General features: G+C 58.1%; 9 protein-coding genes across 9 annotated transcripts; 2 read left to right on the top strand and 7 right to left on the bottom strand.

Moving 5' to 3' along the window:
- Positions 1-295: 295 nt before the first annotated feature.
- On the bottom strand, positions 296-1892 carry GGTG_01311 (PAP2 domain-containing protein; the record flags this gene model as incomplete). Its single annotated transcript, XM_009219073.1, has 2 exons — positions 296-1529; positions 1621-1892. The coding sequence occupies 2 exons, from the start codon at positions 1890-1892 to the stop codon at positions 296-298; spliced, it is 1506 nt and encodes a 501-aa protein (XP_009217337.1).
- An 822-nt stretch (positions 1893-2714) lies between these two features.
- On the top strand, positions 2715-3114 carry GGTG_01310 (hypothetical protein). Its single transcript, XM_009219072.1, has one exon. The coding sequence runs from the start codon at positions 2831-2833 to the stop codon at positions 3071-3073; it is 243 nt and encodes an 80-aa protein (XP_009217336.1). The 5' UTR covers positions 2715-2830; the 3' UTR covers positions 3074-3114.
- Positions 3115-3803: 689 nt separating this feature from the next.
- On the bottom strand, positions 3804-5953 carry GGTG_01309 (50S ribosomal protein L2). The gene is made up of 3 exons (XM_009219071.1): positions 4641-5953; positions 4497-4570; positions 3804-4399 (listed from the first exon to the last, which is right to left on the bottom strand). Exons 1-3 carry the CDS (start codon positions 5761-5763, stop codon positions 4292-4294), a joined length of 1305 nt encoding a protein of 434 aa, XP_009217335.1. The 5' UTR covers positions 5764-5953; the 3' UTR covers positions 3804-4291.
- Positions 5954-5996: 43 nt separating this feature from the next.
- GGTG_01308 (hypothetical protein) lies at positions 5997-7137 on the bottom strand (the record flags this gene model as incomplete). Its single annotated transcript, XM_009219070.1, has 3 exons — positions 5997-6140; positions 6324-6409; positions 6978-7137. The coding sequence occupies 3 exons, from the start codon at positions 7135-7137 to the stop codon at positions 5997-5999; spliced, it is 390 nt and encodes a 129-aa protein (XP_009217334.1).
- On the top strand, positions 6534-10358 carry GGTG_01307 (G2/mitotic-specific cyclin-B). The gene is made up of 4 exons (XM_009219069.1): positions 6534-7325; positions 7545-7607; positions 7687-9052; positions 9149-10358. Exons 2-4 carry the CDS (start codon positions 7599-7601, stop codon positions 9235-9237), a joined length of 1464 nt encoding a protein of 487 aa, XP_009217333.1. The 5' UTR covers positions 6534-7325; positions 7545-7598; the 3' UTR covers positions 9238-10358.
- Positions 10228-12215, bottom strand: GGTG_01306 (hypothetical protein). The gene has a single exon (XM_009219068.1). It carries the CDS (start codon positions 11473-11475, stop codon positions 10489-10491), a length of 987 nt encoding a protein of 328 aa, XP_009217332.1. The 5' UTR covers positions 11476-12215; the 3' UTR covers positions 10228-10488.
- A 1175-nt stretch (positions 12216-13390) lies between these two features.
- Positions 13391-13690, bottom strand: GGTG_01305 (hypothetical protein; the record flags this gene model as incomplete). The annotated part of the gene is made up of 1 exon (XM_009219067.1): positions 13391-13690. One exon carries the CDS (start codon positions 13688-13690, stop codon positions 13391-13393), a length of 300 nt encoding a protein of 99 aa, XP_009217331.1.
- Positions 13691-14937: 1247 nt separating this feature from the next.
- Positions 14938-15937, bottom strand: GGTG_01304 (hypothetical protein). Its single transcript, XM_009219066.1, has one exon. The coding sequence runs from the start codon at positions 15893-15895 to the stop codon at positions 15626-15628; it is 270 nt and encodes an 89-aa protein (XP_009217330.1). The 5' UTR covers positions 15896-15937; the 3' UTR covers positions 14938-15625.
- A 178-nt stretch (positions 15938-16115) lies between these two features.
- GGTG_01303 (hypothetical protein) lies at positions 16116-24669 on the bottom strand. Its single transcript, XM_009219065.1, has 4 exons — positions 22538-24669; positions 18282-22441; positions 18102-18191; positions 16116-18025 (listed from the first exon to the last, which is right to left on the bottom strand). The coding sequence occupies exons 1-4, from the start codon at positions 24245-24247 to the stop codon at positions 17359-17361; spliced, it is 6627 nt and encodes a 2208-aa protein (XP_009217329.1). The 5' UTR covers positions 24248-24669; the 3' UTR covers positions 16116-17358.
- Positions 24670-24802: the final 133 nt, after the last annotated feature.

Here is a 24802-nt window from a genome sequence, read left to right as displayed (position 1 = left end):
GATAACACAGTCGAAGATGACTGACCCATACTAACGCCACGAGATGCTTAAAATCCCAAGTTTAAGGTCCCGTTAGCCTACAACTCCCCCAGAAAGCAAAAAGGTGAGCCATGTGCGATGCGAGCCCGTGCCTTTACTATCGCGTAGTAAGCAGGCGACTATGTGGGACTTTATAGCCCTGTCGAGCACGAGGCGAGAAATTTCCGTAGTAAACGTGTGCGATTGACCGTAACATGTCCGCGGGTATCAAATACAAGCTGGCTGAACGAGCAGAAACAAAAAATGGTGTCGCGCCTTAGATCCTGTTGTCGCCGTCCATGTGATTTGCTGGTGGCGGCGACGCGCGGGAGGCCATGCTGCTGTTCTCGCCTCGCTTCATGGCACCAATGGTGCTGCCTGTACCGGTGCCGCTCCTGCTGCCCATGTGGGTCCGCCTGACGCTGTCGTAGTCGGTGTTCACGGCAGCAAGGCTGGGGTGGGAGCCGACAGCCTCCTCCTCGTCGCCTGTGCGTGACCAGTCGTCCCTGTTGGTGGCGTAGCTGTAGCTGCCGATTCCGGCCCAGTAGGCCTTGTCGTTGCTGCGAGGACCCCAAGCCCAGCCGGCGCCTTGGGAGATGGGCAGATGGTAGTAACGGAAGGCGAAGACGGCAGTGATAACACCGATGACGAACCCAAACATAATGTCGAAGGCGTGGTGGCGGAAGTCGAACCAGCGCGAACTCGAGATGAAGATGGCAACGAAGGTGGGGAGACAGGCGATCAACAGAAGATAGAGGGGCGGGGCGGCGGCAGACAGGCGAACGGCAGCGACGGCACGCGTGTGCGAGGCGATGCGCTTAGCAGCCTGCGGGTCGCCGGGCCTCGAGAGCTCCTCTCCGGCCATGGCGCCACTGGTGGTTCCGTCAGTCTGGGGAACAACCTGTCTCCGATCGACCAGCTCGTACATGTCGCTCGACGGTGTGTTAGATCGGCGCAGGCGCGACGGAAATGCGCTGAAGCCGGCGGCGTTGGCGTAGCTCGCGGGGGCTAGGAAGGGGATGGTGATGGCAAACTTGGACGCAATGAAGAGCGACAGGTACAGCAGGCCTGCCGACGAAGACGAGCTGTGGCCGCTGGGGAAGGAGCGGAACCCATCCTCCAACTTGGCGGCGTTTGCGTTGGTGCAGATATTGGCGCTGACCAGCTGGCCGTTGCTGGTGGTGTTGGCAATGCCGCCAACGACGTACATGGCGACGTTCTCGAGATCGGGCATGCAGCGGGACAGCATGTCGGGGCGCGGTCGGCCGAACATGTTCTTCATGCCATTGGTAACAAACCAGGCGCCGCAACACGACAGAGCCAGGCCAAGCAGGCCCTGGTGAAGCTCCCAGAGTTTCCTCCTCCAAATCAGCCCCTTTGGCGTTCCTGGAGGCACGGTCGATCCGGGTACCATCACCAGGGAGATGATGGTGATTATGACGATGGGGCCAAGGGTGTTAACGATGCCGGCTGTGACCATTGGTACGGTTTCCTTCTCGGTAAAAGGGAATCTGAACCCAATGACAACCAGGCAATCAGCATCAATAAAGAGACGGCGGTGGCTGGGGACGCCATCGTCGAGGGCAATTGATGTCAACTTACGATATGTGAGGGCTTTCCAGCTGGAACGGGCGCATGTTTGGCTTCATCTTGCCGAGCCAGAGCCCGATTGCTCCGACAACGAGCAGGATGATCCAGTCAAAGACATACGAGGACAGCAGCAGGAGCGGCGTGCCCTTCTGGCGGCGAGGGGCTGGGCCCCGAAAGTCGTCCATCCTGGCGTACGAGTGCGAAGAGGAGAGGCTGTTGAAGAAATTGCGTGATTTGTTGTGGTGAGTGCTTCTATCGTAATCATCGACACCGTTCCCTAGCATCGGGAAGCGGAAGGACAAAAGGGATGAGAGGGGGCAGGCAAGCGGGCGGGTAGGCAGGGCGGTTGGGGATGTTTTAAGACGACTGGGAGAGGGTGTGCAGCAGGGTCAGCCAAGTTCGAAAAAAGCACAGGGCGAGGCGACAACGAGTCGGGACTAGTGCTAGCCGTAGCGCGCGTGGAGCACGAGCTGGGCGGCTGGAGCCACGGGTGGGGAGGAATCAGCGGTTTCATTCGGCTGCCAGAAAATAGACTGGGAAAAGAACAGACACTGAGCGGAACCCTTGAAGGGCCGCGCAAGCATCGATCTCTGGACCCTCCCTGCTCCAGTGAGGACTGCCTGGGTTTGTCTGCTGCTGGCGATGTACCGGCCATGCGCCAGGAATAGATAGGCTCACCTAGGCTTGATTCAATTCTCGAGCGACGCAGTGCTCGAGTCGCCTTCGTCGTGTCTCTCAGGTTTGGGGACCCAAGGTAGCTTCTGGCCGTGGCTGACTGTAGTGCTGCCTTGGTGATCTGCAGCGTGTGCTGACAGAACAGGCTCGGCAGGGAAGGCACAGCCTCGACGCGCTGGTGCCACGATGGTTTCTGAGGTAGGAGGTCGCGTGTCCCCGTAAATGGTCAGGCTCGCCACCCTCGGTGCGCTTCTTTGCCCGAAGTAGTAATCTGGATTCCCTTTTGGCCACTAGGCTGCAGGTTAGTGAGAGGATCGGGCTGCAGGAGGAGATGGATCTAGATGTCGTGCTGCGTTTGGTGAGAGGATAAAAAAAACGAGGGACTTGGGAGCCGAGTGGGAGAGAGATCAATGTCGATAAAAAAGACAAAGAACGAATTCCAATTTGTCCCCTTTTTCCCTTTTCCAAGCAAAGACAAAATCGAAATCCATGGCCAACGGTCCCAAGGTCTGATTGATCACATAACCCTCCCAGCAGGCCAACCAGCATGGCCGAAATTCCATTACGATTAGCGCTACGACGCAGCGCCCCAATTGCCCACAAAATGGACCACGCATTGTGGCGCCCGCAGAGTTCGGCACCCATTGCACATACGCGGCCCTACGTGGCCCCCCGCCGTTCCGCGGGCTCATGGCTGGCTCGTGTCCTCGGGAGTCGGCCCATCGCAGGCGGCGGGGGAGGGATTGTTCAGTTGAGGCTGAGCCGGCACCACCCTCCCAGGGGTCCCTGAAACCTTCCAGAGTCGGCCCAAAGCACCAACGGACTGCAGATGCGGCACGTTGCCGTCCATCCCGCGTCCGTGACCTCGAGGCTGGGCGGCCGCGCCCCCCAGGCCTGGTTTCGCGCGCTATTAAAAATTTAGAAATGGCAGAGCGAAGAAAAAAAAGAAGCCCCCGTCCCCACACGAATGCCCCAGAATATGTCGTCTAAAAAGCTTTCCTCTTTGAGGAGTCGCGTTGCATCGTCACCACAAAGGTCGTCATCAGCTCGGTATTTCCTGTCGGGCGGCCTCGGGCATGTCCCGTAAAAATAACTGCGTCCGCTGCCAGGGTGGCCAAGTGGGTTCGATACTTTCTGGCCCTGCACCGACGATCAACGGTTCGCATATCATGTCGCATTGCAGCGAACCATGCATCATGGGACCATGTGCATAGGAGAGTGTTTGCTGGCCTACAGATCACGCCTCTGGCAATATAGCAAAGTCCACGATCACTGCTTTCATCGCCCGATTCCAGCGGTACAGCTAGGGTTGCTTTTCCGACGTATTGTGTGGCGACCGTTGTGTATGCATTGCTTTTTGCCCCGGTTGGCGGTGGATCTAGACAAGTGGAAAGTTGGTAGTCCAGGGAACAGTGGTTAGCCAACCACCAGAGCCTGTCACCACTCACATGCATTCTCTGCTGAGAAGGGGAATGAAAAACAGGAGATAAATATAACCATAAGAAATGGTAAATAAGTCTAAATCTTGCAAATTCATATTGGAACTGTTTTCAGTATGATTAAATATTTAATGCCTATATCAGTAAAGTAGGCATGTACAATATAGAGGTGCCTCAACCCTGGAGCCGCCAAGGACATGATGATACATCACGTGAATACCATTCCATCAGAGCAAGCTGACCCCTAATACACATTGCAACATGCCTCCTTGCCCTTCCAGGCTGGACATCAGAAAAAGGAGGCGCGGAAATGAAAGCAACGCGGTGACACAGGGTGACAGAAATGAGCCTTAATATACGTCATATACCCTAGCCCATATAATATTGACAGGCTGCTGACCACAGCGGCCGTACTAGGGCGCTGGGGTTGCCCGATATTTAACAAAAGTTGCTGCGATATGGTACAACGAGGTGTGGTATGGATAGAAATGACTGGAGTGCCTGTACATGTCCCTCCGAACTGGAGAGGATTCAGTACCGTGCACCCCAGTGCGCTGTCGTTCCGTCGTCTAGTCTCGCGACGACTTGTTCCGCCTCTTGCCTTGGTTCCTGACGCGGGGCACCACAACCCATTTGTTGATGTTGGACTTTCTTCTTGTCTTGAAACCACCTTTGGCCTGAAGATATTGTTAGCATTATGGGTGACTAGCCGCAGAAAAGGTCTTACAGGCATGATCATGCACGGGCCAAAGGGAGAGTCAAACAAAGACTTACAGGTGTGCCCCATGGGCTGGTCGGGTGGCGGCGACCCTTGGATTTACCACGGCCACCACCGTGGGGATGGTCGTCTTGAGAAAGATTGTGTTAGTCGCATAGTCTGAAATGCAGGAGATACGGAATTGGGTCTGGCTTTCTCACTGGAGTTCATGGCGACACCGCGCACCGTCGGCCGGATGTTTAGCCAACGGCTTCGACCGGCCTTGCCTAGCTGTTGGTACTGGTGCATGATATTGCTAGCCTGGCCGATAGTGGCGCAGGCATCTTTGCTGATCCTCCGGACCTCGCCGCTCTGCAGGCGGACCGTAACGTATTTACCCGTCATGATCTTGCTGCCGTCAGCCCTAGTCTCCTCGTCCTTGGACACGATAATGGCATATGTGCCGGCGCTCCGGCAGAAGACGGCGCCTCTGTCCTTGGTAGAGCCGACGTTGTAGATCATGGTCTGCACAGGAATAAGGTGGACGGGCAGGCAGTTTCCGCGAAAGGCCGTCTTGGCAGCCAAGATACCCGGATCGATCACGCCACCCATGCTCTCTAGGAGGTCCTGGGGGATACCGGCACGATAGCTCTGTACCACGTCTCCGGCGCGCATGCCCTCGGCAGCGACAATGTACGACTTCTTCTGAGTGGCCTGGTTCACCAGCAGGGCAATGTGCGCGCTGCGGCCGGGGTCGTACTCGATGCGGTCGACCGTGTGCGGGCCGGGTTCGCGCCTCTCAAAGTCTACCATGCGGATGCGTCGCTTGACACCACCGCCTCGGTGTCGCACCGTAATCCTCCCCTGGTTGTTGCGACCGCCCTTGGCCATGCCCTTCTTGGGGAATGTCAATGACCAGATGGGGCGGCCCTTCCAGATGTGGTCGTTGATGGGCCGCTTCAGGTGGCGCATACCTGGTGTGCGCGGCTTGTAGGTGCGCATGAGGACCGTGGCCGTCTCGTTTCCCCTGTCCTTGAAGACCGTTGCGAGGCCGCTGCCACTAGGGGCGCCGACGGCGGGGGTGCCCGGTGTCGACTGTACCGCGGGGGTTGCGTACCCTCTCCGAAAGCTCTGCCCCATGACAGCCCGGCAGGCGGCAGATAGGGCGCCGCCGGCCAGTGCCATGGGTCTCAATCGTGGCTGGAGCATGGTGGCCACGCACCGGGCTGCGATAGTGGGGGTGGTGGTGGTGGTGGCAGTATCAGTGGTGTGAAGGTAGTGGTGGTGAGGAGGCGGGTTGGCGGACGGCGGGATCGAGGAAGCGCAATATTTTTTTTCACCCATTCAGGACCGGTTCGATGATGGCGACATTTACAGCACAAAATCCGCCGTCTCGCCAGCAGGATTCAAATTCAAGGTGCGTTGGGCCCGCCGCATTGCCAGACAGCGATTCGTCTAAAGTATCGTTTGACCAGCCATGGCAGGTCGTGATGGCATAATTTGATAGCGAAGCTTTCTCACGGCTGCGCAAGGCCGACGAACGTGGTCCCGACCGTCCAATAGAATCCCGTGTTGCGTCAATTGGGCGCCTGGCGGGGAAGCTTGCGCCGCAGCCTTGCAACCCACCAGCCCCAATGGGTCGGAGGTGGGCTGTATTTTGCCCGACCAATTGCACCTTCGTCGCAGTGCCACTCGTGGCTGAGTATCCATGACGGATGTGGCTGGTAGTCGAAGTGCTATTAGTCGCGACGAAACATGTTGGGGGGAATTCGCGCCAAGACGCAGAAAAACGCGAGCACAAGCGTTGCCTCGATGCGGCAGGGGAGCAGACGTGCCGCCCAATCATGGCGCAGTTGCTCCGCCGTCGCCTCTGTTGACTGTGGACCCTGGCAGCCAGTACGTACCGAAGCACGCGGTCCTCTGGCAAACACCCCGGCGGGCTCGAGCGTGTTGATTTGCTCAGGCCCGCAGCTCCCCACCAGCCAAAGCGCTGTGGCCCCCGCAGCCAATCAAATCAATGTCGACACGGGAACCGCAGTCCTCTGGGAAGCAGCCGCAAGGGAAAGGGCGGGAAAAGCACGCTGGGCCATCGTCGGCTTTTGGGCATTCAGTCACGTCTCCGCCGCAACGGGCTTCCTTGTTGCACCACCTGCACCCACCGCCCTTGGAATCCAAATCCAACCCGCTATATCGGACTAGGAAACAGCCTCGCAACGCGTCGCGAGAGTGCGGCATAGACAACCTTTGACAAGATAGAGAGCCGTTGACCAACCTAGTTTTAACTTTTCCTTCCTGCTTCCTCTTCGTCTTTACTCTTTCCAGCCACCTGGGCCAGCAACGCGGGCAACCACTCAGCAGGCGCACCTTCGCGAACCAGACGTGTCGTGTGGCCTTGCTGCTCTGCGAGTCACTCCCGCACGCTCGAGGAGCAACCCCCTGGCAACGTACCCCCGCCAACGCCGGCTAGCGTAGCAGAGAGCGGCTTCCAAGGTCTGGCACGTCTTGCCCCGTGCTGGCGTCGGCCCCCACCCAAGGCACGTCTCTCGCAGCTCACTTACTCCACCGTGGCCAAACATCCTGCAAAAACAAAAGCTCCCGCCTCACATCATCATCCTCCAACCTCCAATCCTCTACCACCTCTCCCCTCGAGCTTTCTCTTCTTGCGTCGCCTGTGCACTTCCAGAGATCATCAATTGGGACATCCGGCCTGTCCACCATCTGCGCATCCTCGACTTCTCGCCCTACGTCCCGTCGCGTCCTCTCGCCAGCCAGCAGCATCTTCGACCAGCAGCACCAGACTCGAGGCGGGTGACTTGTTGGCCGAAATCCCAGCGGGCCTCACCTCGCATACCAAGCACCGAGACATATCATCTCGGGTCTTTCCCGTGCACTGCTAGCCAGTCCATGTACGTTTTTCTCGAATTTGGGTCCTCCCTATGCCAGCCGTGCACGCCCTGATCGCGCCTGGGTCGGGTCGTGTAAAATCTCGCCTGCACATCGCGTCCCCACAACCCCATCTCGCTCGTTCCGGCCACACAATATCCCCCTTATATAACATATACATCGCGCCCTCCCGCGTCCTCTCGTGTTGGCACAAAGACCGCCCAACTGACCGCCCTCGATAGCTACCGCCGAGCGTGTATTTGATTCCTTCGTTTCCACATACCCAATATTCCGTCATGGGTCCAGTAAGTACACGCGACATGACACGCCCCAAGCGCGTCATACTTGCCCCGAGGCACCCATTCTGACGTGCCCTTCCTCCAGCGCACTACTCGAGGCCGTCTGGTCTCGAACGAGAACGACGAGAACGCGAGCTCATCGCGCGTGACCAGGGCCAAGGCCGCCGCACTCAACGTCGACGAGCTTGCCCTCCCCGCTAAAGCCATGCAGTCTAAGCGTGTTGCCGCCACCACGCAGGGCACCGCCCGCACGCGTGCCGCCCTCGGCGACGTCAGCAATGTCACAAAGGTGGAGGTTCATGAGGGCAAGAAGGTCGCCGGCAAGGCTGGCCTCGTCTCCAAGGCTGCCCAGCCGAGCGGCATCCAGAAGGCCACGACCCGCACAACCGCCGGACGCACCGCCCTCTCGTCAAAACAGGCGAACCAGAAGGTCGAGACCAAGCGCTCTGGACCTGGCGCCATCCCCGCGCAAAAACGAAAGGTGTCGCAGCCACAGGCGAACTCAATCACAGTCAAGGAAGAGGCTCCTGTTGAGAGTGAGCCTGTCCGCAAGAAGGTGTCGGCTCCAGAGCCGGTCAAGGCCAAGCCAGCCAAGAAGGAGCCTGAGCCCGAGGTCCAGGAGGCCAAGCCCTATGTGCGACCCGATCCTCGCGAAGAGGTGGCTCGCAACCTCCCGCCTGGCGTGCACAACCTGGAGAACGACGACTTTGAGGACCCCCTCATGGTGGCCGAATACGCTAATGAAATCTTCGACTACATGCTCGACCTCGAGACGCGTTCGATGCCCAACCCTGACTACATGTCGCACCAGGACGATCTGGAGTGGAAGACGCGTGGAATCCTAGTGGACTGGCTGATTGAGGTGCACACGCGGTTCCACCTTGTGCCCGAGACTCTGTTCCTGGCTGTCAACATTGTCGACCGCTTCCTGTCTGAGAAGGTCGTACCGCTTGATCGTCTTCAGCTGGTGGGCATCACGGCCATGTTCATTGCTTCGAAGTACGAGGAGGTTATGTCTCCCCATGTTACCAACTTCCGCCATGTTACGGACGATGGCTTTAGCGAATCCGAGATCCTCAGCGCCGAGCGGTACATCCTTCAGACGCTCAAGTACGACCTCAGCTACCCCAACCCTATGAACTTCCTCCGACGCATTTCCAAGGCAGACAACTATGATGTCAACAGCCGGACAGTTGGAAAGTATCTCATGGAGATTAGCCTTCTCGATCATCGCCTAATGCAGTACCGCCCGAGCCACATTGCTGCTGCCGCCATGGCGCTCTCTCGCATTATCCTGGACCGTGGCGAGTGGGACGAGACACTGGCCCACTACTCGGGCTACACCGATGAGGAGGTTGAACCTGTCGTCCAGTTGATGGTCGATTACCTGTCTCGCCCTATCATTCACGAGGCGTTCTTCAAGAAGTATGCGAGCAAGAGGTTCCTGAAGAGTAAGTTTTTACGTCGCCCCCTAGCGTTCTATCCCATGCTTTCATTTTCCACATGACACTTTGGCTCACCATGAGACTTACCCGCCATCTTCACAGCTTCCCTTCACGCCCGCAACTGGACTGAACGGAATGGCCACCTTTTTGGCATCACCGTGACGGACATCAGTCTCGATCAACTTGAGTAGGATGTAGCTCCCACTCAATTTGTGACGTCGGCACCATCTCGCGCGTCCCCAACGCCACTCCCTCGACCGGAACGTCAATCTATATAGATTGAATGGCATGTTTTACGAAACTTGAGCCTTCTTCACCCTCAGGATACCCATAACAGTTGGATGTCTGTTTTCGGCGGCATCACGCGGCATCACATCACCAATCGCATACCACCTCATGTTTACCAACCCGCGACGTGGCCCACCGACGCGCCTTTCCCTGACTTGGACTTGGAGGCCTTGTTACAAGTCCGGAGGGGCGTGGGCGGATGTGCTGGTGGCCGGTGCGTCTAATCTGGCATGGGGTCGTCTGGTCCGCCATTTTGAGTCTGCACCTTGCATTCTACTCTACTCCTTCAATTGGCCTCCCCGACACCAGCTCCCATCGTGCTAATTGCGACGGCGTTCGGGTGTCATTGGCGAAAACCATGTTTGTCAACATCGTTCAGCAAAGCAAGCCTTCTGTTGTCCTCTGGGCTTCTCCTTCTACTTGTCACGTCCACTGCTCAGAGCGTCTTCTTAAACAGTGGCGCGCTTTTGCTTATGGCTTGACTATTCTTTTTATGCACCCATTTTCCATACTCTCTCTTGATCCCTTCATCCTCCCCCTTCTTTCTGGCGGGCAGCCAGGCCTGGCCGTCCTTCGTGGTGGTTCTCTTGTGGACTAAACGGTGTTTTGGGTTAATGCGCTTGGTCTTGCTTTTGCTGCTTTTTGGGGATTGCTAGACGCCACAGCCGTGGTTCCCGGCCTCGTCTTCGGCCGAGGCCGCGCAGCGTTAATGAATGTGTGGGCAAGGGGACGAAGAGGGAAGAGTTGGCGGGAAACACATGTGACGTCGTCTGGGCATTTTCGTTATTGCGTCTGCCCTTGTGGGTTTATGTTTCTTCTACGCGAGCCCTCGGCTAGGGAAGGAATCTGTTTGTTTTGCAAAAGAGCTGTACATACCTTTATCGTTTGCTCCTGTTTGGTTTACGCACGCATGGCAAGTCATTTCTGGGATTGGGTTTGTTTGTTTGTCAACTTAGTTGTTTTAGTCTGGGATTGAAAAAGGTTCACGCATTATTGTTCTTATGAACTCGCCATTGTCGCCTGCATACTGCTTGTCGTCCGTTAGTGCATGCTTGTGTGTTCCTGGATGCCCGCTGTATTGTCTCGCTTGACGCCATCTCCAAATACTCTTGGCCTGGTTTCCCTGGTGTCTGGTCTCAGCTGGCACCTGAAAACTAAGGAGTTTCCGGGCTGGTTTTGCTCTGGATGTCATCTCCCTTGTCGCCCTCGGGCGGAGCAGTATCGGAAAGAGTAACATGGTCATCGTTGACCGCAGCTGTAGGCTTAGTGCCACCGTCAGCAACGGTCACCCCGGCGGCCGAAGGCCGAGGAGAAGCGCCCGCCCCGGCCCCGTCTGGAACCGATGGGGACGCTAGATGGGAGGCGGGAGGCGGCGGCGGCGGCGGCGATGGTGCCGGCGCAGTCTGTGGACCGGCCGTTGCGGCGGCGGGGGTTCCTGTCGTGGAGCAGCCGCCGGGGGTGGTGGTAGCCGCGCCTGTCGCTGCGGTCTCGGGGGACGGGACAGCAGCAGTGGTGGTGGTCCCGGAAGGGTCCGCCGCCGCCGCCGCCGCCTGATCGTGGTCGTCGGGCGCGGGCGCGGGCGCGGAGCCGCCAAGCTGGCCACGTCCAGCAGCGGCAGCAGCAGATGCAGATGCAGATGCCTCCCTGGCTTCCACGGCGGCCAGGGCGGCCTCGACGGCTGCGGCGACTGCGGCGGCGATTATGGCGTCTGTCCTGTCGTCACCGTCGCCGCCGCCGCCGGCTTCTTGGCCGGCTTGTTCCGTCGTGGGGGCGGCAGCGGGCGAGGTGCCCTCTTGGCGCTGCTGCTGCTGCTGCTGCTGTTGCTGCTGTTGCTGCTGCTTCTGGTGCTTGTCGTACCACGCAAGCATATTATCGGGCTTCTTGCCCCATTCGCGGTCGAGGGCGGCCTTGCTCTCCGCCTTGACGGCGTTGCGGGCCTGCTTGTAGGCCACGTCGGCCTGTTCCCGCCGGTTACGCTGGCGGGACATGTGCAGGAGGCGATCGTGGCTGCGAGGGGGGCGGCCGACGCCGCCAACTAGGAGCCTTGGGGGAGGGTGCGTGAGTGCGTGGTGGGTTTCGCACCGGGCGGTGTGATGGATATGTGGTGGTGGTGTTAGCACGCGCGGGTTTTTTTTCTTCATACGTTACGTCCAAGTTGGGGTGTGCATGTGGAGGCATCGTGTGCCGTTTCCTTGGGTTCCATGTGGTGTAAAGGACGGCAATATCACATTACCACACCGTGGGGTCGACCGGCTGGTCGTTGCCTGGCTCGGTCATGTCCCGTTGCGGTGCCGTCGGCTGGCGTCGTTTATTTGGTATCAGGATATTCGAAATAATCAAACACAACAAGCTCTTGTTCCTCGACTTGATAAACGACGCTGGTCATATGGAAAAAATGGAGTGGTGGTATATTTGGCTTGTTGAGGATTGCGATTTAAATACTGCATCACCGAAGAGAGAAGGTGAAGTGGGCATGTGGGCAATGCAACGGTTTGTGAGTAAAGAAGGTGGAGGTGTGTGTTGGCAAAAGTTGTCACTCCATCGAACAAGAAGCATGGATGATGATTAGGTCCGTAGGTCAGTAGGGAATGACCACTCAGCAAATCAACATCACCCACACCGAAAAGGCAATCAAGAACAAAGAGCCTGCAAGTAACGTTGATATCAGATTCTTCTCAAAACGCTGGCCTCGGCCACGCACATACATGGACTCTACCGGACGAGACGCTCGAGCGTCTTGGACACAAAAAAGGTCAGACGGAGCTCGGATCCGGGTCACAGGGGGGGACAACGGGACGGGACACCTCCATGGCTGGTGTCGTTGCTGGCGGTGGTTTGGGCGACAGAAAGCACACTCACGAACCACGACACGAGTGTTCGGACGCACCCTGACAAGCGGATGGGCAGGCAGGTGGCCTCAGGCAAGAACAGGACGCCCGTCGCTCAGTCAGGGCCAGGCCAGTGCAGGACTGGAAACGGGATGATGTGCTCTTTGGAAGTCGGTCCGGGAGCACGGACTCTCTACTGTAGCCGGAGCCGGCACGCGCATCCAATGCATAAATGCAGAACAGAAATGTTACCTTGATAGTGCTGCTGAAACGCACTTGGCTTCACAGCCCTAGGAGGTGGAATCACCCGAAATAACACCCGACAAGCACGCCGCCCAACAACAGTCACAGGTCCACCACAAAAATATCAATGGCAGTCCCCCCGAAACAATAGGCTGCCCGCTAGGACGGGCAGGTCTTAGGAATGAGAATTTTTAGCATGGCGGAACGGCGCTTGTTGAACAATAATGAAAATCAGGAATAACAAAAGAAACACCAGCAAGAACAATAGCAGCCCCGAATAAAATCACGAATAAAAATAAAATAACGGGAATAAGAAAGATAAGAGAGGCGTGGTCACGTCCAATTGTGGTGCTCGAAATCGAGTGCTTGATTCAATCGTCTCCATAGTCAAAGTGTATGTAGTGTCCCGTGATAATCGCTGTAGTACCAAAATCCCAAAAGTCTCGTCGTCTCGAGAGAGACTGCTGTAACCTTAAACGCCGTTTTTTGCGCCCCTGAACCTTGTCCCTCTGCGTTTCCGAAAAAAAAACAAAAACAAAAAAAAACATGAATAAAGCCAAAACGAAGAGGTATAATAAAGCAAAAACGCAAAGTCAATAAAGAAAAGAAAAAGGGTGTATGTGGTGGTAGTTCATGCCCCTCGGTATCCCAAGATGTGTTGTTCGTTGAATAGCGTGAGTGGTTCTTGAATGAGAGCATCGTCGCTACCGCCGGACCGATGGACTTTGGGCCAGTCTGGTCCGTTGAGGGTGGACTCGGCTTCCGGAGAGTCATGCCTGCGCTCTTTCAAAGGCGTGGCTCGCCTTGAGGGATACTGGAAATAGAACAAGGAAAGAAAGGGTTGGTGGTGAATGGTGTGACCGAGAAGTGAAAGATATCAGGTCGTGATGTCAAACCACCCCTCGTGTGCGTGTGTTCTTGTCCCTTCTTGGCGCTGGCAAAGTCGAGTGCATGCGTGAAGGAGTATCGCCAGTCAGCCGGGGGCTTAGAAGCGGCCCATGCGCTCCTCGACGCCGCCCCAGTAGACGATGGGCCTGGGCTCGAGTAGGTTGAGCTCGCTGCCGAAGCTCCTGCGCTCCTCCTCGAGGTCGACGATGGAGGGCTGGCGCACAATGACGCTGTTGATGGCGTTGACGGGCGAGATGCTGGCTGTGGTGTAGGAGCTCCGGTTGCTGTTGCTGCTGGCCCGCGACGACGACGAGGCCGAGGATGAGCGGCGGAACGAGCTGCGGAGCCTCTCGGGCGAGAAGCGCGAGGCGATGGTCTGGAAGCGGGAGGTCTGCATCTTGGCGGTTGGTGTGGGTACTGGTGCCCGTGTTGGTTGGTTGTTGTGGTAGTGGTGGCGATGCCGTTGGTCGGGCTGTCGACGAGGCTTGAGCGTGGCACAAGCGATAAAGAGAGAGACAGTGAGGTGAGAGTAGCGATAGGCTCAGCCCGGACAGATGGTTGGACGGGTGGGTGGGTGGATGGGTATATATCCAAAAAAGAAACGAGGGACGTGGGAACGGGCACCAGGCTGTTTTATGGGATGTAACGGCAAGACCAAGACGGATGAGCTGCAGGATGGGCTGCAGGGAGTGTATTGTTGGTGCGCGGACGAGGCTCGAGACTCGGAATAGAGACGGTGGGCTTGCTGCCAAGAAGGGAGAGGCAGCGAGTCAGAGCGGAATAGGAGGCCGGACGAGAGCGAGAGACAGACTTTGGTCAACACACGCCAGGCTGTTGATTTGGACCCTTGTTCGAGAATGGAAGCACAGCACAGGAGACCAGAGACCAGACGAGACCAGACTTGGCGTGCTCTTGGGAATGGGGCGCAGGTTATAAGTAGACGTTGCCACCCAAGGGGGGTGACGGGGGTACCTTCCTCAATGCCCGCCTTCCGTGTGCAATGCCATCACGGAGAATTTTGAAGCAAGCTGGTCCTGCGGTGGGGTTTTGGGGGGCTTGCTCGCTTGCTGTGGATGCAGGAGCAAGCAAGCACCTGGGTGGGGATCGACTGGCAGCACGCACGTCCTTCATGCGGGCCCTTGACGTTGCTTTGGCGCAGCCGTGGGACCTTCAATCTTGCGGACTGACGCTGCTCGATTTGACAAGCATTCGTGGCGCGCTGCCTGTGCAGATTCCATCACCACCACCGCTACCACAGCTGTACTGCACATGCTCAAGTATGTAATCCCTCAATCGTGTGACTGACTGAGATTGCTCCGAGGGTCGACTAGTGAAGGGATATGAGCCGGGCAGCAACAACAAAAGGGAGTGCACAGGGCAGAGCAGGGCGGGCGGGCGGGTGAAACAAACAAAGAACAGGCGAGCCATCCCGTCCAAACCGGCAATTCCCCTGTGTCGGTCGTGGGTTTGTAGTGTTATGTGTTATGGGTGTTGTTTACATACGAGGTTTTGGAGACGACGCGAGCGGGCTTGGCGAGGGTGTGGTTCAGCTTTTGCAGCTGCCCCCGTCGTCTGATCGTCGACGCAGCTTGACAGATTCGCTTGTCTTCCCGTGTCTCCTTCCTTTTGCTCCTTTTCCCCCCTGGCCAACTGGCAGTCCGTCCCTCGCTGGCCGCCAGCCGAGTGCCCACGGGCCCCTTCATCAAGTTGACAGCTGGGAGCTGCAGAGGTCACCTATAGGCAGCCCCACTGCGCTAGCCCACGGCACTGTTTCAGCCGTCCCTGCCCCTACTCCGTCTGGGCCGGCCCCAATGAGCTCCACCCGAGTTGACACAGATTCTGACACGGCCCTTCCTTCCCTCGCTCCTGCCGGGCCATTCGCAGCGCACGCAGCCCTGGCAGCCTCCACCATTGTCTGCGTACCTAGCAGCGCCCCACCAACAGGGCTCCATCAAAAAGAAGTCTTCTGGAACATTTGCAGAGAGCCAGGCCCCACGTGACGGGCTTCTCCGTTGCGCTCCCACCTCCCACATCGTCCTCGGCTGAGCCTGAATCGGCCATCTCTTGAGGGGGGTGTCTGCTGGATACTGTCTATCCAAGATGGACTCCCTCAAGCCGTCGCGCCATGTCTCCAACTGACAATGAAGCCCGCCTCAACTATCGAGGGATGCGTTCCACGTCTGGGCAAGCACGCAAGAAACAAGGGAATGTCTGTGGCGGTACTTTGTGGGACGCGGTGCTAGTGTCAATCAGCCCATCACAATCCGATTAGCCTCCATCACAAACAAGGCATTCTCACAATAGGGGCTCCCGTCTATGCGTCCGGCCCTTTTCAGACCCCCCCTTGACTTTGGATCTTTACTGTCCGTGAGCCCGTGAACCGCACGGCAACGAATGCTGGTGCTGGTGTTTGGTGCTCGGGCACCCGACTCCGTTCCTCGCCCTTATCCACAACACAAAGCCCGTCGAGCCCCTTTCCTTGCCGTCGATCCGCCCTCGCCTGGCACCCGCGGGCGGCTTCGTTTTCGACAGAGATCTCTCCGCGAATCCCCGAGGGGGCCTCCTGGCTGAGAAGGGGAGCAGGGTTGTCACCGCCGTCCATATTTAGACGGACTCGCGCAGTGCGTGAACAAGCCCGTGCCCCCCCTCCCCTCTCCCCGCTGCGCCCTCCCACCCTCCCACCCACTTCACCCCCGAGAGGGGCTCGGAGAAGCCGTCTGGCGTCGATCTCAGGCTCTGCGTGTGCGGCGTTGCGTGTGCGTTTGTTCTTTCGCCCTCTTTCCCCCCTTATCCGCCGTCCGCATTTCTCACACGGCTGGGTCCCTGAGAGCCGTGAGGCGGAGAGGAGAGTGTGCTGGATCGCGTCGTGAAGCAAGTAGAACCGAGCCCCTGGGGGGCATAGATCGTCGGCAAGGGACCCAACCCTCCCAAGCGGCGGCGCTAGTGAGACATTGATTGGGGGAGGGTCATGACAAACCTGAGAGGGAGAGAGGCCCTCGAGCCCGGGCTGGTAGGTACTTATTGTACTTACTTGGTCCCACTGTGCCCTTACATGAGGCATCCCTGTGGAATCTGGGCCTTTTTATTCAGCACTGATCGCCCTCGTCCCGGTCTCAGCACGGAAAAAAGAACACAAATACAAATGCATAGTACCTGCCTAGCAAGGCAGCAGGCGACAGCCAGAAATAGCTCAAAGAGGACAAATCCAATCAGGGGAGCATTGAATAGACCAGACATTGAAGCACGTGGCGAAGGGAACCCCGACGACGACAAAACAGATGCGCTTGAATACACATAGACTTCTGCCAAGAACAATCCAGGCCGACTGTCGCTGAACGCTTGCTTCCAATGTTGTTGCATCACCCGCCTCCTTTCTAACCGCGGCATTCCATCCCATCGCCAAGCGCTTCGAGCCAGAGACGCCGGCGAGTAAAGGGCAAGGGACACGCAGGGAGAGGAATAGGAGAAGCAGATACGGTTTGGGTCGCCAAAGGTAGGGGCTGTTGGTGTCGGGTTTGTTGTTCCCAAGCGTCCATCTCGTGGTCAAAAGCAAGGATGACGAAGTAGACGTGGTAAACCAGTAGTTCGCTCATCTCTTTCGACAAATACAGGTGGATAATCTTGAGCTTTGGCGTTCATGCCGATGATCGTGTTACACATTGTCACAAGGACGGTCTGGTCGCCCTTGTGGCAATGAATAACAAAACCACCCCCTAAAGTCAAGATGATCCACCAGTATTTACCGAGGGAGTTGGGCGAGCTACTAGTGTACTACGTCTAGCTCGTTATCCCAGCCACAGATAGAAAAACGGGAGAGATAGCCAAAGTAATAGAGACATAACAGACGACCAGAGAGGAATACATGGCAAGAGAGGTATTAAATTTGCCGACTCTCGGTTCCATGAGCCCGTCCGCCTGCCTCCGTGTAAACATAGGAACATTGATATTGTTGATAGTCATGGCGACGTGGACATGGGTGCCGCCTTCACCCGATGGTCTCGGCGGTGGTGATAAAACAGTCAAAGGAGAGGTAGGGAGTGAAAAGTAATCAAAGGTATTAGGTGATTAGAAGCCGCTGCCGCCGGCACCGCCGCTGCCTCGACCGGCCCAATCGCTTCGGCGGACCGTCGCGCTCTTCCGGATACTCTCGACCCAGACCGAATCGTCAAGGAGCTCGCGGGCCTGCGAGGGGCTGATGACACTACCGCGCCTGCTGTTGGGGCCACTGCCGGGCTGAGAGCCAGTACCACCACCACCACCACCACCACCACCACTAGCGCCGCCGCCGCCGCCGGAGCCGGAGCCCATGGGATCCTGCAGCTCAAAGCTGAAGGCCGAATGATTATACCTGTGGCTGCTGCTGCCGTCATCCCATCCGCCCGGCGATATGGATTGCCCGCCTAGCCTTCCGCCTGTCGACGTTGGCTGCCCAAGCGGGTGTCCGCCGTATTGCTGTTCTTGATTCCACGTCGCCACGTCCCCGCTGACCCCGGACCAAGATCGGTGGTGGTGCTGCGACATCATGGCATTGCGCGCATTGTCGGCGCTGAGGAAGCTGGACTGTGCCCGGTTGTGTGCCGGGAACGGCGATGTCGGGGTCAGAGGCGTCCCGCCTCCGGCTAGGTCGTCCTCGTTATCGACCAGGATCTCGGGCACGTCGAGTTGAGGTATGTTGGTCATGCGTGCCGAGCGCTTGCGCTCCATATGTCGCCTGAACCGCCTGGTCCAGAACCTACAACATGACACACGGCTGCGTTAGTATGCGAGTTGGGTGCCGGAAACAGAACAGCGCGCTCGTGGCAACTTACAAAGTGTCAAAGAATCCCTGCACGACTCTTCGGCGAACCTCTTCCTCTACTCGCTGAAGCCTGGCGCGTCGACGTAGGAACTCCTCGAGTCTGCGTAGCAAAGCGGGTTGCGTTAGTTGGTCGGCCATAAAGCTGTGTATACCAGGCACAAAGAATCAAGGCAGGGCATGTTTTGCTCACTTCAAGCTCTTGCTGTCGCTGATGATGTTGTAATGCGCCAGGATCATCAGCACAGTGCCGAAGGCGATGCCCTTGTCCGGGTCGGCCAGCACCATGATCTCTTCAAAGAAGAGGTTGTAACGGCGTCGGCGCTCGCGCACTTTGTCCACATCGATGCGCGCGAGACGTTCGTTGAGCCTCTGCAGGTCGATGCCCGTGCCGGTAAAGGCAGACTGGGACACGATCGAGGAGTGGCGGTTGTCTGGCGGCTTGTCGCTACGCACATCGTCGAGGATCTGGCCCACCGAGTCCTCGGCGTCGTAAATGCGCATCTCGAACACGCCCGACAGCTCGCCCAACAGTCTAGGGAAGGCCTCCTTGCTGATGAAGCCGGTGCCCTGCGGGTCCACGCTGCGCCACGCCTCTTTGAACCGCCGTATCTCGTCGCGATCCACCACATCGAGACCGCTGGAGCGCTGGTACACGTACGAGAAGCTCTCGTAGATCAGTGACACGAAAAGGTTGACAAAAATGTACATGCTGATGATGTTCCACGCTATGAAGAGCACCCGCGCCCATGCCGTGCTCCCGCAGTCGCTCAGGAAGAAGTTGTTTGGGTCGTCGACGCAAAACGGCGCTTCGAGCGCGGCATAGTCCTCCATAATGGTGTTCCATGCCTCCCCGGCGCTGAAGCGGAAGAGGAGTAGCAGGGCCTTGGGGACGGTGCGGTAGTTCAGGTTGTTGGTCTCGTTGGTACCAAACCGCGTCAGGCTAAATGCCTGCGTCATGGCGATGGCAAACATGATGTAGAAGACGAACCAGGTGGCTAGAAGGTTGCCGATCGTCGTCAGACTGGCCGCCGCCGTCTTGAAGAGCTGGTCAAGCGCGTCGTTGCGCGGGATCAGGAGAAGCACTATGGCCACCAGAAACGACTTATGCAGCTGGATGACCACTTCCTGTTCCATGTCGGCCAGGTAGAAGATCGTCGTCAGGAGCGTGCCTGTGACGGCCACAAGCGAGAAGAGATCCCACGAGCTCCGCCGGAACCTCGCCCAGCCCAGGCCTACGACCCGGACGCAGACGTTGGCGAGGTATATGACGGTGAAGAATAGGAATATGTAGTCCCGCGTCATCTCCCACCACTTGGGCTCTTCGTAGTACTGCACCAGAAGCAGAATGAGGTGCATGACCAGGATCACGGTGATGGCCGTGTACCACTTGCCCCTCTTCTCGATCGCGCGCTTGTGACACCACTGCTTGAACTTGTTCCTGGACTCGTCGTATGACGTCTTGGACGGCGATATCTGACGCAGAATCTTGCGGAGCTCGAGCCACGCTCGCTGCTCCGCCGTCAGGAAGGCCACGCCCGTTTGTTCCGTGTAGTTGCGCATGAAGACGGATATGAACAGCGTGAGCACGAAGACGGTTGCCAGGAGGTTAAAGATGATAAAAAACATGCCGTTGCCGGGGCGGTTGCCCCACTCGGGCTGCGCACCACGCTGCGTGACCGACTGCGCCGCGTACGAGACGTCAGTCCAGCCCTCCTGGCTGACGATCTGGTACAGGATGAAAAGGGATGAGCCAAAGTCATCAAAGCTGAAACTGGGGTTCTTGGCCACGCGCGGTGCGAGCATCGGCCAGTCATTGTTGAACGGGGTACTGTTGTACTCGCCAAAGCAGTCGTCCAGCAGGGGGGCACCGTCACCATCGTTGCACTGCATCATCCGGCCGTGAAATAGGTTCAGGCCGTAGATGGCGAACGGGATCAGCAGCGAGAGCGAGACAAAGGCGGCGCTGATGATCTTCCAGCCCTGCACTATGATGAGCGAGTGGAACGTGTCTCTTGCCCTGTCGCTGACGTTCAGCAGGCGCAGCGCCCTCAGCGCCTTGAAAGCCCCGATGGCCCGCGACACGGTCCCTTGGTTGGCCAGGAGTGTAACGACGTTGATCCACAGCGTGACGAGCACGACCCCGTCGATGGCACCCCAAGAGCTCCGGAAATAGGCGTTGGGCGTGAAGAAGAAGCCGTCGGCAATGACCTTGATGACGGCCTCAGCGGCGAAGAAGGCTGCGAAGCCCAGGTCTGTCCATACAAACCAGTTGCGGAGGCTGAAGTCTTTCCTCTCGCGGTATTCCTTTTGGTAGAGCGGCGTGGTGATGCAGGCGAGCACGACCATGGTCACAATGATGGCGTAGACAATGGCCGAGAAGATGTACCAGGCATACTTGTTGGGCTCGACGCCGTCGATGCGCTCGATGCCGCGACCTGGGCCAACCAGACGCTGGCACAGCCGCCGAATCGGGTTCTTGGGTGTGAAGATGTAAAGCGAGTTGTTGTATGTCGGGTGGCGGCCAAGATACTCGCGCTGCGCCTTGCGCCGGGCCGTCGCGGCCGAGACGGCCTGGTGAGCCATTTGTCGCGCGTCCAGGTTCTCGTTGGGCCCGTCGAAACGCACGTTGGAGTAGAACGGGTTGGGATCCTTGCTTGAGAACACCGACGTCACCTTTGCCCACACAGTCCCCAGACGCCCGGCTTGGATGATGGGGCCGTTGGCGGGCCCTCGGGCGTTTGGCGTGTGGAAGGTCGGGGCCCGCTGGAGGGGATCGATGGCATCGTCGTCAAGGAAGTCCTTCACCACAGCCTCCTTCAGAAGCATCTCCATCATCGCTGGGCCGTAGTCCAGCGGGTCCCTCTTGCGCTGGCGGCCAAAGGTGAAGAGTTTGGAGAAGGAGAGGTTGCTGGACGACCCGAGCTCTCTGCGTTGCAGAAACGCCTTGACCTGCTCCAAACGCTTCTGGTCCTCGCTGACATCAAAGTTCTCCTGGATGACAGCAATGAACATGTTGATGAGAATAAAGTACGAGAGGATGAACCAGCCAACAAAGAAGATGCCAGCCATCCAGGCAGTGCCGAAGCCGGCCGTGGCGCCTGTGATGTTGTATAGTTGATCGGTCCAGTCCTCGCTGGTCAGGACCTGATACATGCCCTGGAAGCAGTTGTATAGGTTTGCAAAAGTGACTTTGATGTCTTTGTCGCCCGCCTTCGCCGGAAGGAGGCCGCGGAAGAGTTGCGAGGCAAATATGGACATGAGGAACGTGATGAGGAAAACGAAAACCATCAGGTTTGCGATACCCGTCGCGTTACCCAGCACGAGCCGAATCAGCTTGCTGGTGACGGGGATCGCCATGACAACGCGGTAGACCCTCAAGATCTGGAAGACGGTCAGCCACTCATACACCTGGCCAGACTCTTGGATCGGTGGGGCCAGCATCACGGTGGTGACCACAGCCAGGAGCAGGTCCACGAGGTTCCTCGCCCGGCGGTGGAAGTGCCTCCAATCCGCAGCGAACCGAATCACCATCTCAACGGCGAGGAGGATCGTTACCACGACCTCGGTGCGGTTGATGAAGGTCAGCCTCGCATCGCTGCTGCGCGCGCTCCGCCAAGCTTGCGCCAGGAGGTCAAAGGCAATGATGAGGACCCAGACCAGCGACGTCTTGGCGTAGATTCGCTGCAGCGTTGATTGCCTCTTCAACGGGTCGTCCCCCTGCACTGGGTTAAAGGTCTCCTGGTCTGCCGCGAAGGCACTGGCTTTGCTTTCTTCGCGGATGATTTGGAAGGAGGACGTGATGACAGCGATGAGCAGGTTGGTCATCCACAGCATCATGATTAGAATGCCGGCGATGAAGAAGAGGGCAGCCGGGAGATAGTCGGTGTCGGTTGTGCGGTACATGAGGTTGGACCACGTGTTGGCGCTCATAATGACGAAAACCATCTCGAGAGAGTTGAGGATGTTGTCGAAGTGGACAGTGCTGTTGTTGGGGTTCTGTTGCTCCAAGCAGATGGAGCCGCGCGGACAGATGAAGCCCTTGGCGAATTTTGCAGCGCCCTGTTCCCTGGCCGTCAGGTCGTCCGGATCTATCAAACGATCCCAGGGCAACGCCGACGTGTCCTCGCCAGTTTTGTTAGGGTCAAGATACCCGCCACAGAACTGGTTCTCGCTGTTCCACGAGAGCGACTCGTTACCGGGCTGCGCGGGATCGAGCCAGACACATGTGCGCTTGAAGCTGGACTTGAAGCTCTGCACGCCAATAATTGCGAATAGAAGCCAGAAGAAGCAGATCAGGAACGACACGCGTACCAGGAGTGGTGCGGCCTTTTTCAAGCTACGCAAGATGATCTATCGGCAGAAAGCACGGACACGGTTAGAAACCATAGGGGCGTACGTGCGTGGGACAGTAGGGAGACAGGAGGCAAGGAAGGGCTGTATACTCACAGCATTGCCTTTAGTAATAGCAAGCAGCCTGACGATGCGCAAGCAGCTGAGCATCTTGAACACATAGAGGTGGAGTTCCTTCTCCTTGCCAAACAAGGCCAAGAGAAACGATATCCAGAAGGACACGACCGCCACAAAATCCAGACGGTTGAAGCCGTGGCGCAGAAAAGCTCTGCGGGCGAGCTGCATGCGCTGCTGCTCCTCGATGGTCTCGGGGACCATCTGGCCCTGCATTATGGTGATGGAGCGTGCAAAGGTCGAGGGTCCGTAGTGCTCAGGGACCGTGGCGCGACGGACGGACTTTTGGCGCTGTGGCTGAAATATTTGCTTGTACCTTTGCGTCATTGCAACCTTGACCCCGCGCTTCCTGTCGATGGTGCTGTACTCGGCCGCGTTAAGGACGAAGCCGGACACGACGATGCGCGCGATGACTTCAAAAGTGAAGACTATGAACAGCCCCAGGATGGCCCAGTCTATAGGGGTCCCGAACCGACCAGGTCTGGGCTGGTCGAAGACGCTGGGAGCGGACTCGACAGCCAGAAGGACGGCTTGGAGGACAATCAGCAGAAGGATGATGGGTTCCGTCCAAGGCAGCACCAGAATGTCGCATAGAATAGTGCGGATGGGATTGTTGGGTCCGAAGATGCCGAGGGACTTTCCCTTGAGCGGGTTCGGCATGGGCCCGGTCCGGCGCGGCGGCTCCTGAAACCTGTTTGCAGGGTGGGCCTCGGCGACCTCGGGGACGCTTTGCTGCTTCTCCAGGGGCGTCGGGTACAGTTGGGAGTGATACGCGGTATCGGTCGCCATCATCGGGCTCGAGTTCCTCTGGTCTGTGCCCGGCGACCTGGAGCGCGAGCGGCGGTTCTGCTGCTCGATCAGCTCACCTTCTCCACTGATGTTGACGACACGCTGAGACATGGCCCGAACAATGGAGGCGGTCCGCGATAGGGCGCCCACGGTCGAGTTGGAGCGTGACCGGGGCCCTTCAGGGGTCAGGGAGTTGCCGAAGCTGTGGTGTTGGGACGAGCTTCCGCTGTAGCCCGGCTCCAGATCGAAGCCCAGCATTCTGGTGTCTCTGGACCGCGAGGGGGTCGCATCAGCATCGTTGACGGTCTGGAAACTGGTTCTAGGATGACCGTCCGCCATAGGAGTGGCGAGGTTCCCCGAGATTGGCTGCGCATTAGGGGCCAGCGGCGCGCGGTCTGAGTCGACCGAGTCGGTGTGTACGTGGTGAGGCTGCTCCTCGTAGTACATTGCTGGGGGTGCGTAGACAGCACTCGACGCTCTGTGTTCTGGCTGCAACGAAGGCGATCGACGCTGGTTTATTTCGGGAGGGAGGGCAAACTGTAGTGCCAGGGGGTCGATGGGAGAGTGGGCACTCGCGGGGTCATCGCGGGGAACATCGAGGTTGTTCCCCCAGGACGTCGAGAGCATCGGGGGGCTCGCCGGCGCCGGCGCCGGCGCCGAGGCCGCTCTAAAGCCTTGGTTTCCGTACTGCTGCTGCTGCGCCATGCCAGACCCCATGCGCGATCCATTGCTATCCCCATACCCACTCATGTCGTATGCTCCGAAATCTGGCGGGCGCGGCATGTTCTCTAGCGCTATTGATTGCCGAGTGCGCGGTGCGGGATCCTCAGGCTCCTGGGGGTTCTCTGGGCCCTGCGCTTGGTAGTAGGGCGGCTGTGGCGTGTACCTCGAGGGGTCTGCCATCTTGTGATCTGGGGGCGCCCCTCTGGGAGCGGCAGCGAGAAGGCCCCAGGGGTCGTGACGAGTCTTGGATTCCGAGGAGCTCTCGGCGCTCTACCGGAGAACAATGCACCTGATGCACCTGCCAGTTCGACGTCAAGATCGGGTCGGCAACATCCTCGGGAAACGCGGGGAGAAACGAAAGGTGGCGACCCGGCAGCGCGCGAGTTGCGAGGCGGGTTCGGCTCCAGGGACCTGTCCCTAGGTGGCCCGCTCGACAGGCAGAGACGGCTCGAGCGGCCGCAAGCGCTCGCAGCGACGATAGTGAATGGCAGGCCGGCCTCGAGTCGGGAAGCAGAGAGGTAGGCAATCGGCAACGACGTCAATGGCGGATTGAAACTTGGCCCGTCTCTGGCGTTTTGCCGTGCTGATGCGAGAAGCATGATTGCTGGCCGTAGGGCTTCTTGGGGGTGGCTTTCAGCTCCATCGACTCAGACTCAGCCCCTTTCCAAGACCAAACAGCAGTTGGGGCCCGTCCAAGAATGGCGTCGCGTTTGGGCACTGTGCTAGATCTCCATT

Source organism: Gaeumannomyces tritici, assembly GCF_000145635.1.
Source record: "Gaeumannomyces tritici R3-111a-1 unplaced genomic scaffold supercont2.1, whole genome shotgun sequence".
Lineage (NCBI taxonomy): Eukaryota > Fungi > Ascomycota > Sordariomycetes > Magnaporthales > Magnaporthaceae > Gaeumannomyces > Gaeumannomyces tritici.
Note: the sequence above shows the minus strand (reverse complement) of the source record. Positions and strands in the feature narration are given on the sequence as shown.

Bases quoted from the DNA above. Each gene is read 5' to 3' on its own strand.
- GGTG_01310 (XM_009219072.1), top strand. From the start codon at position 2,831: ATGGCCGAAATTCCATTACGATTAGCGCTACGACGCAGCGCCCCAATT.
- GGTG_01309 (XM_009219071.1), bottom strand. From the start codon at position 5,763: ATGGGTGAAAAAAAATATTGCGCTTCCTCGATCCCGCCGTCCGCCAAC. The intron at 4,571-4,640 runs GTGAGAAAGCCA...ATCTTTCTCAAG, and splicing joins CGGTGTCGCCATGAACTCCA to ACGACCATCCCCACGGTGGT. The intron at 4,400-4,496 runs GTAAGTCTTTGT...CAATATCTTCAG, and splicing joins CCAGCCCATGGGGCACACCT to GCCAAAGGTGGTTTCAAGAC.
- GGTG_01307 (XM_009219069.1), top strand. The intron at 9,053-9,148 runs GTAAGTTTTTAC...CCATCTTCACAG, and splicing joins GAGCAAGAGGTTCCTGAAGA to CTTCCCTTCACGCCCGCAAC.
- GGTG_01306 (XM_009219068.1), bottom strand. From the start codon at position 11,475: ATGAAGAAAAAAAACCCGCGCGTGCTAACACCACCACCACATATCCAT.
- GGTG_01304 (XM_009219066.1), bottom strand. From the start codon at position 15,895: ATGGACGGCGGTGACAACCCTGCTCCCCTTCTCAGCCAGGAGGCCCCC.
- GGTG_01303 (XM_009219065.1), bottom strand. From the start codon at position 24,247: ATGGCAGACCCCTCGAGGTACACGCCACAGCCGCCCTACTACCAAGCG. The intron at 22,442-22,537 runs GTGAGTATACAG...TTCTGCCGATAG, and splicing joins CTATTACTAAAGGCAATGCT to ATCATCTTGCGTAGCTTGAA. The intron at 18,192-18,281 runs GTGAGCAAAACA...TTTGCTACGCAG, and splicing joins AGCGACAGCAAGAGCTTGAA to ACTCGAGGAGTTCCTACGTC.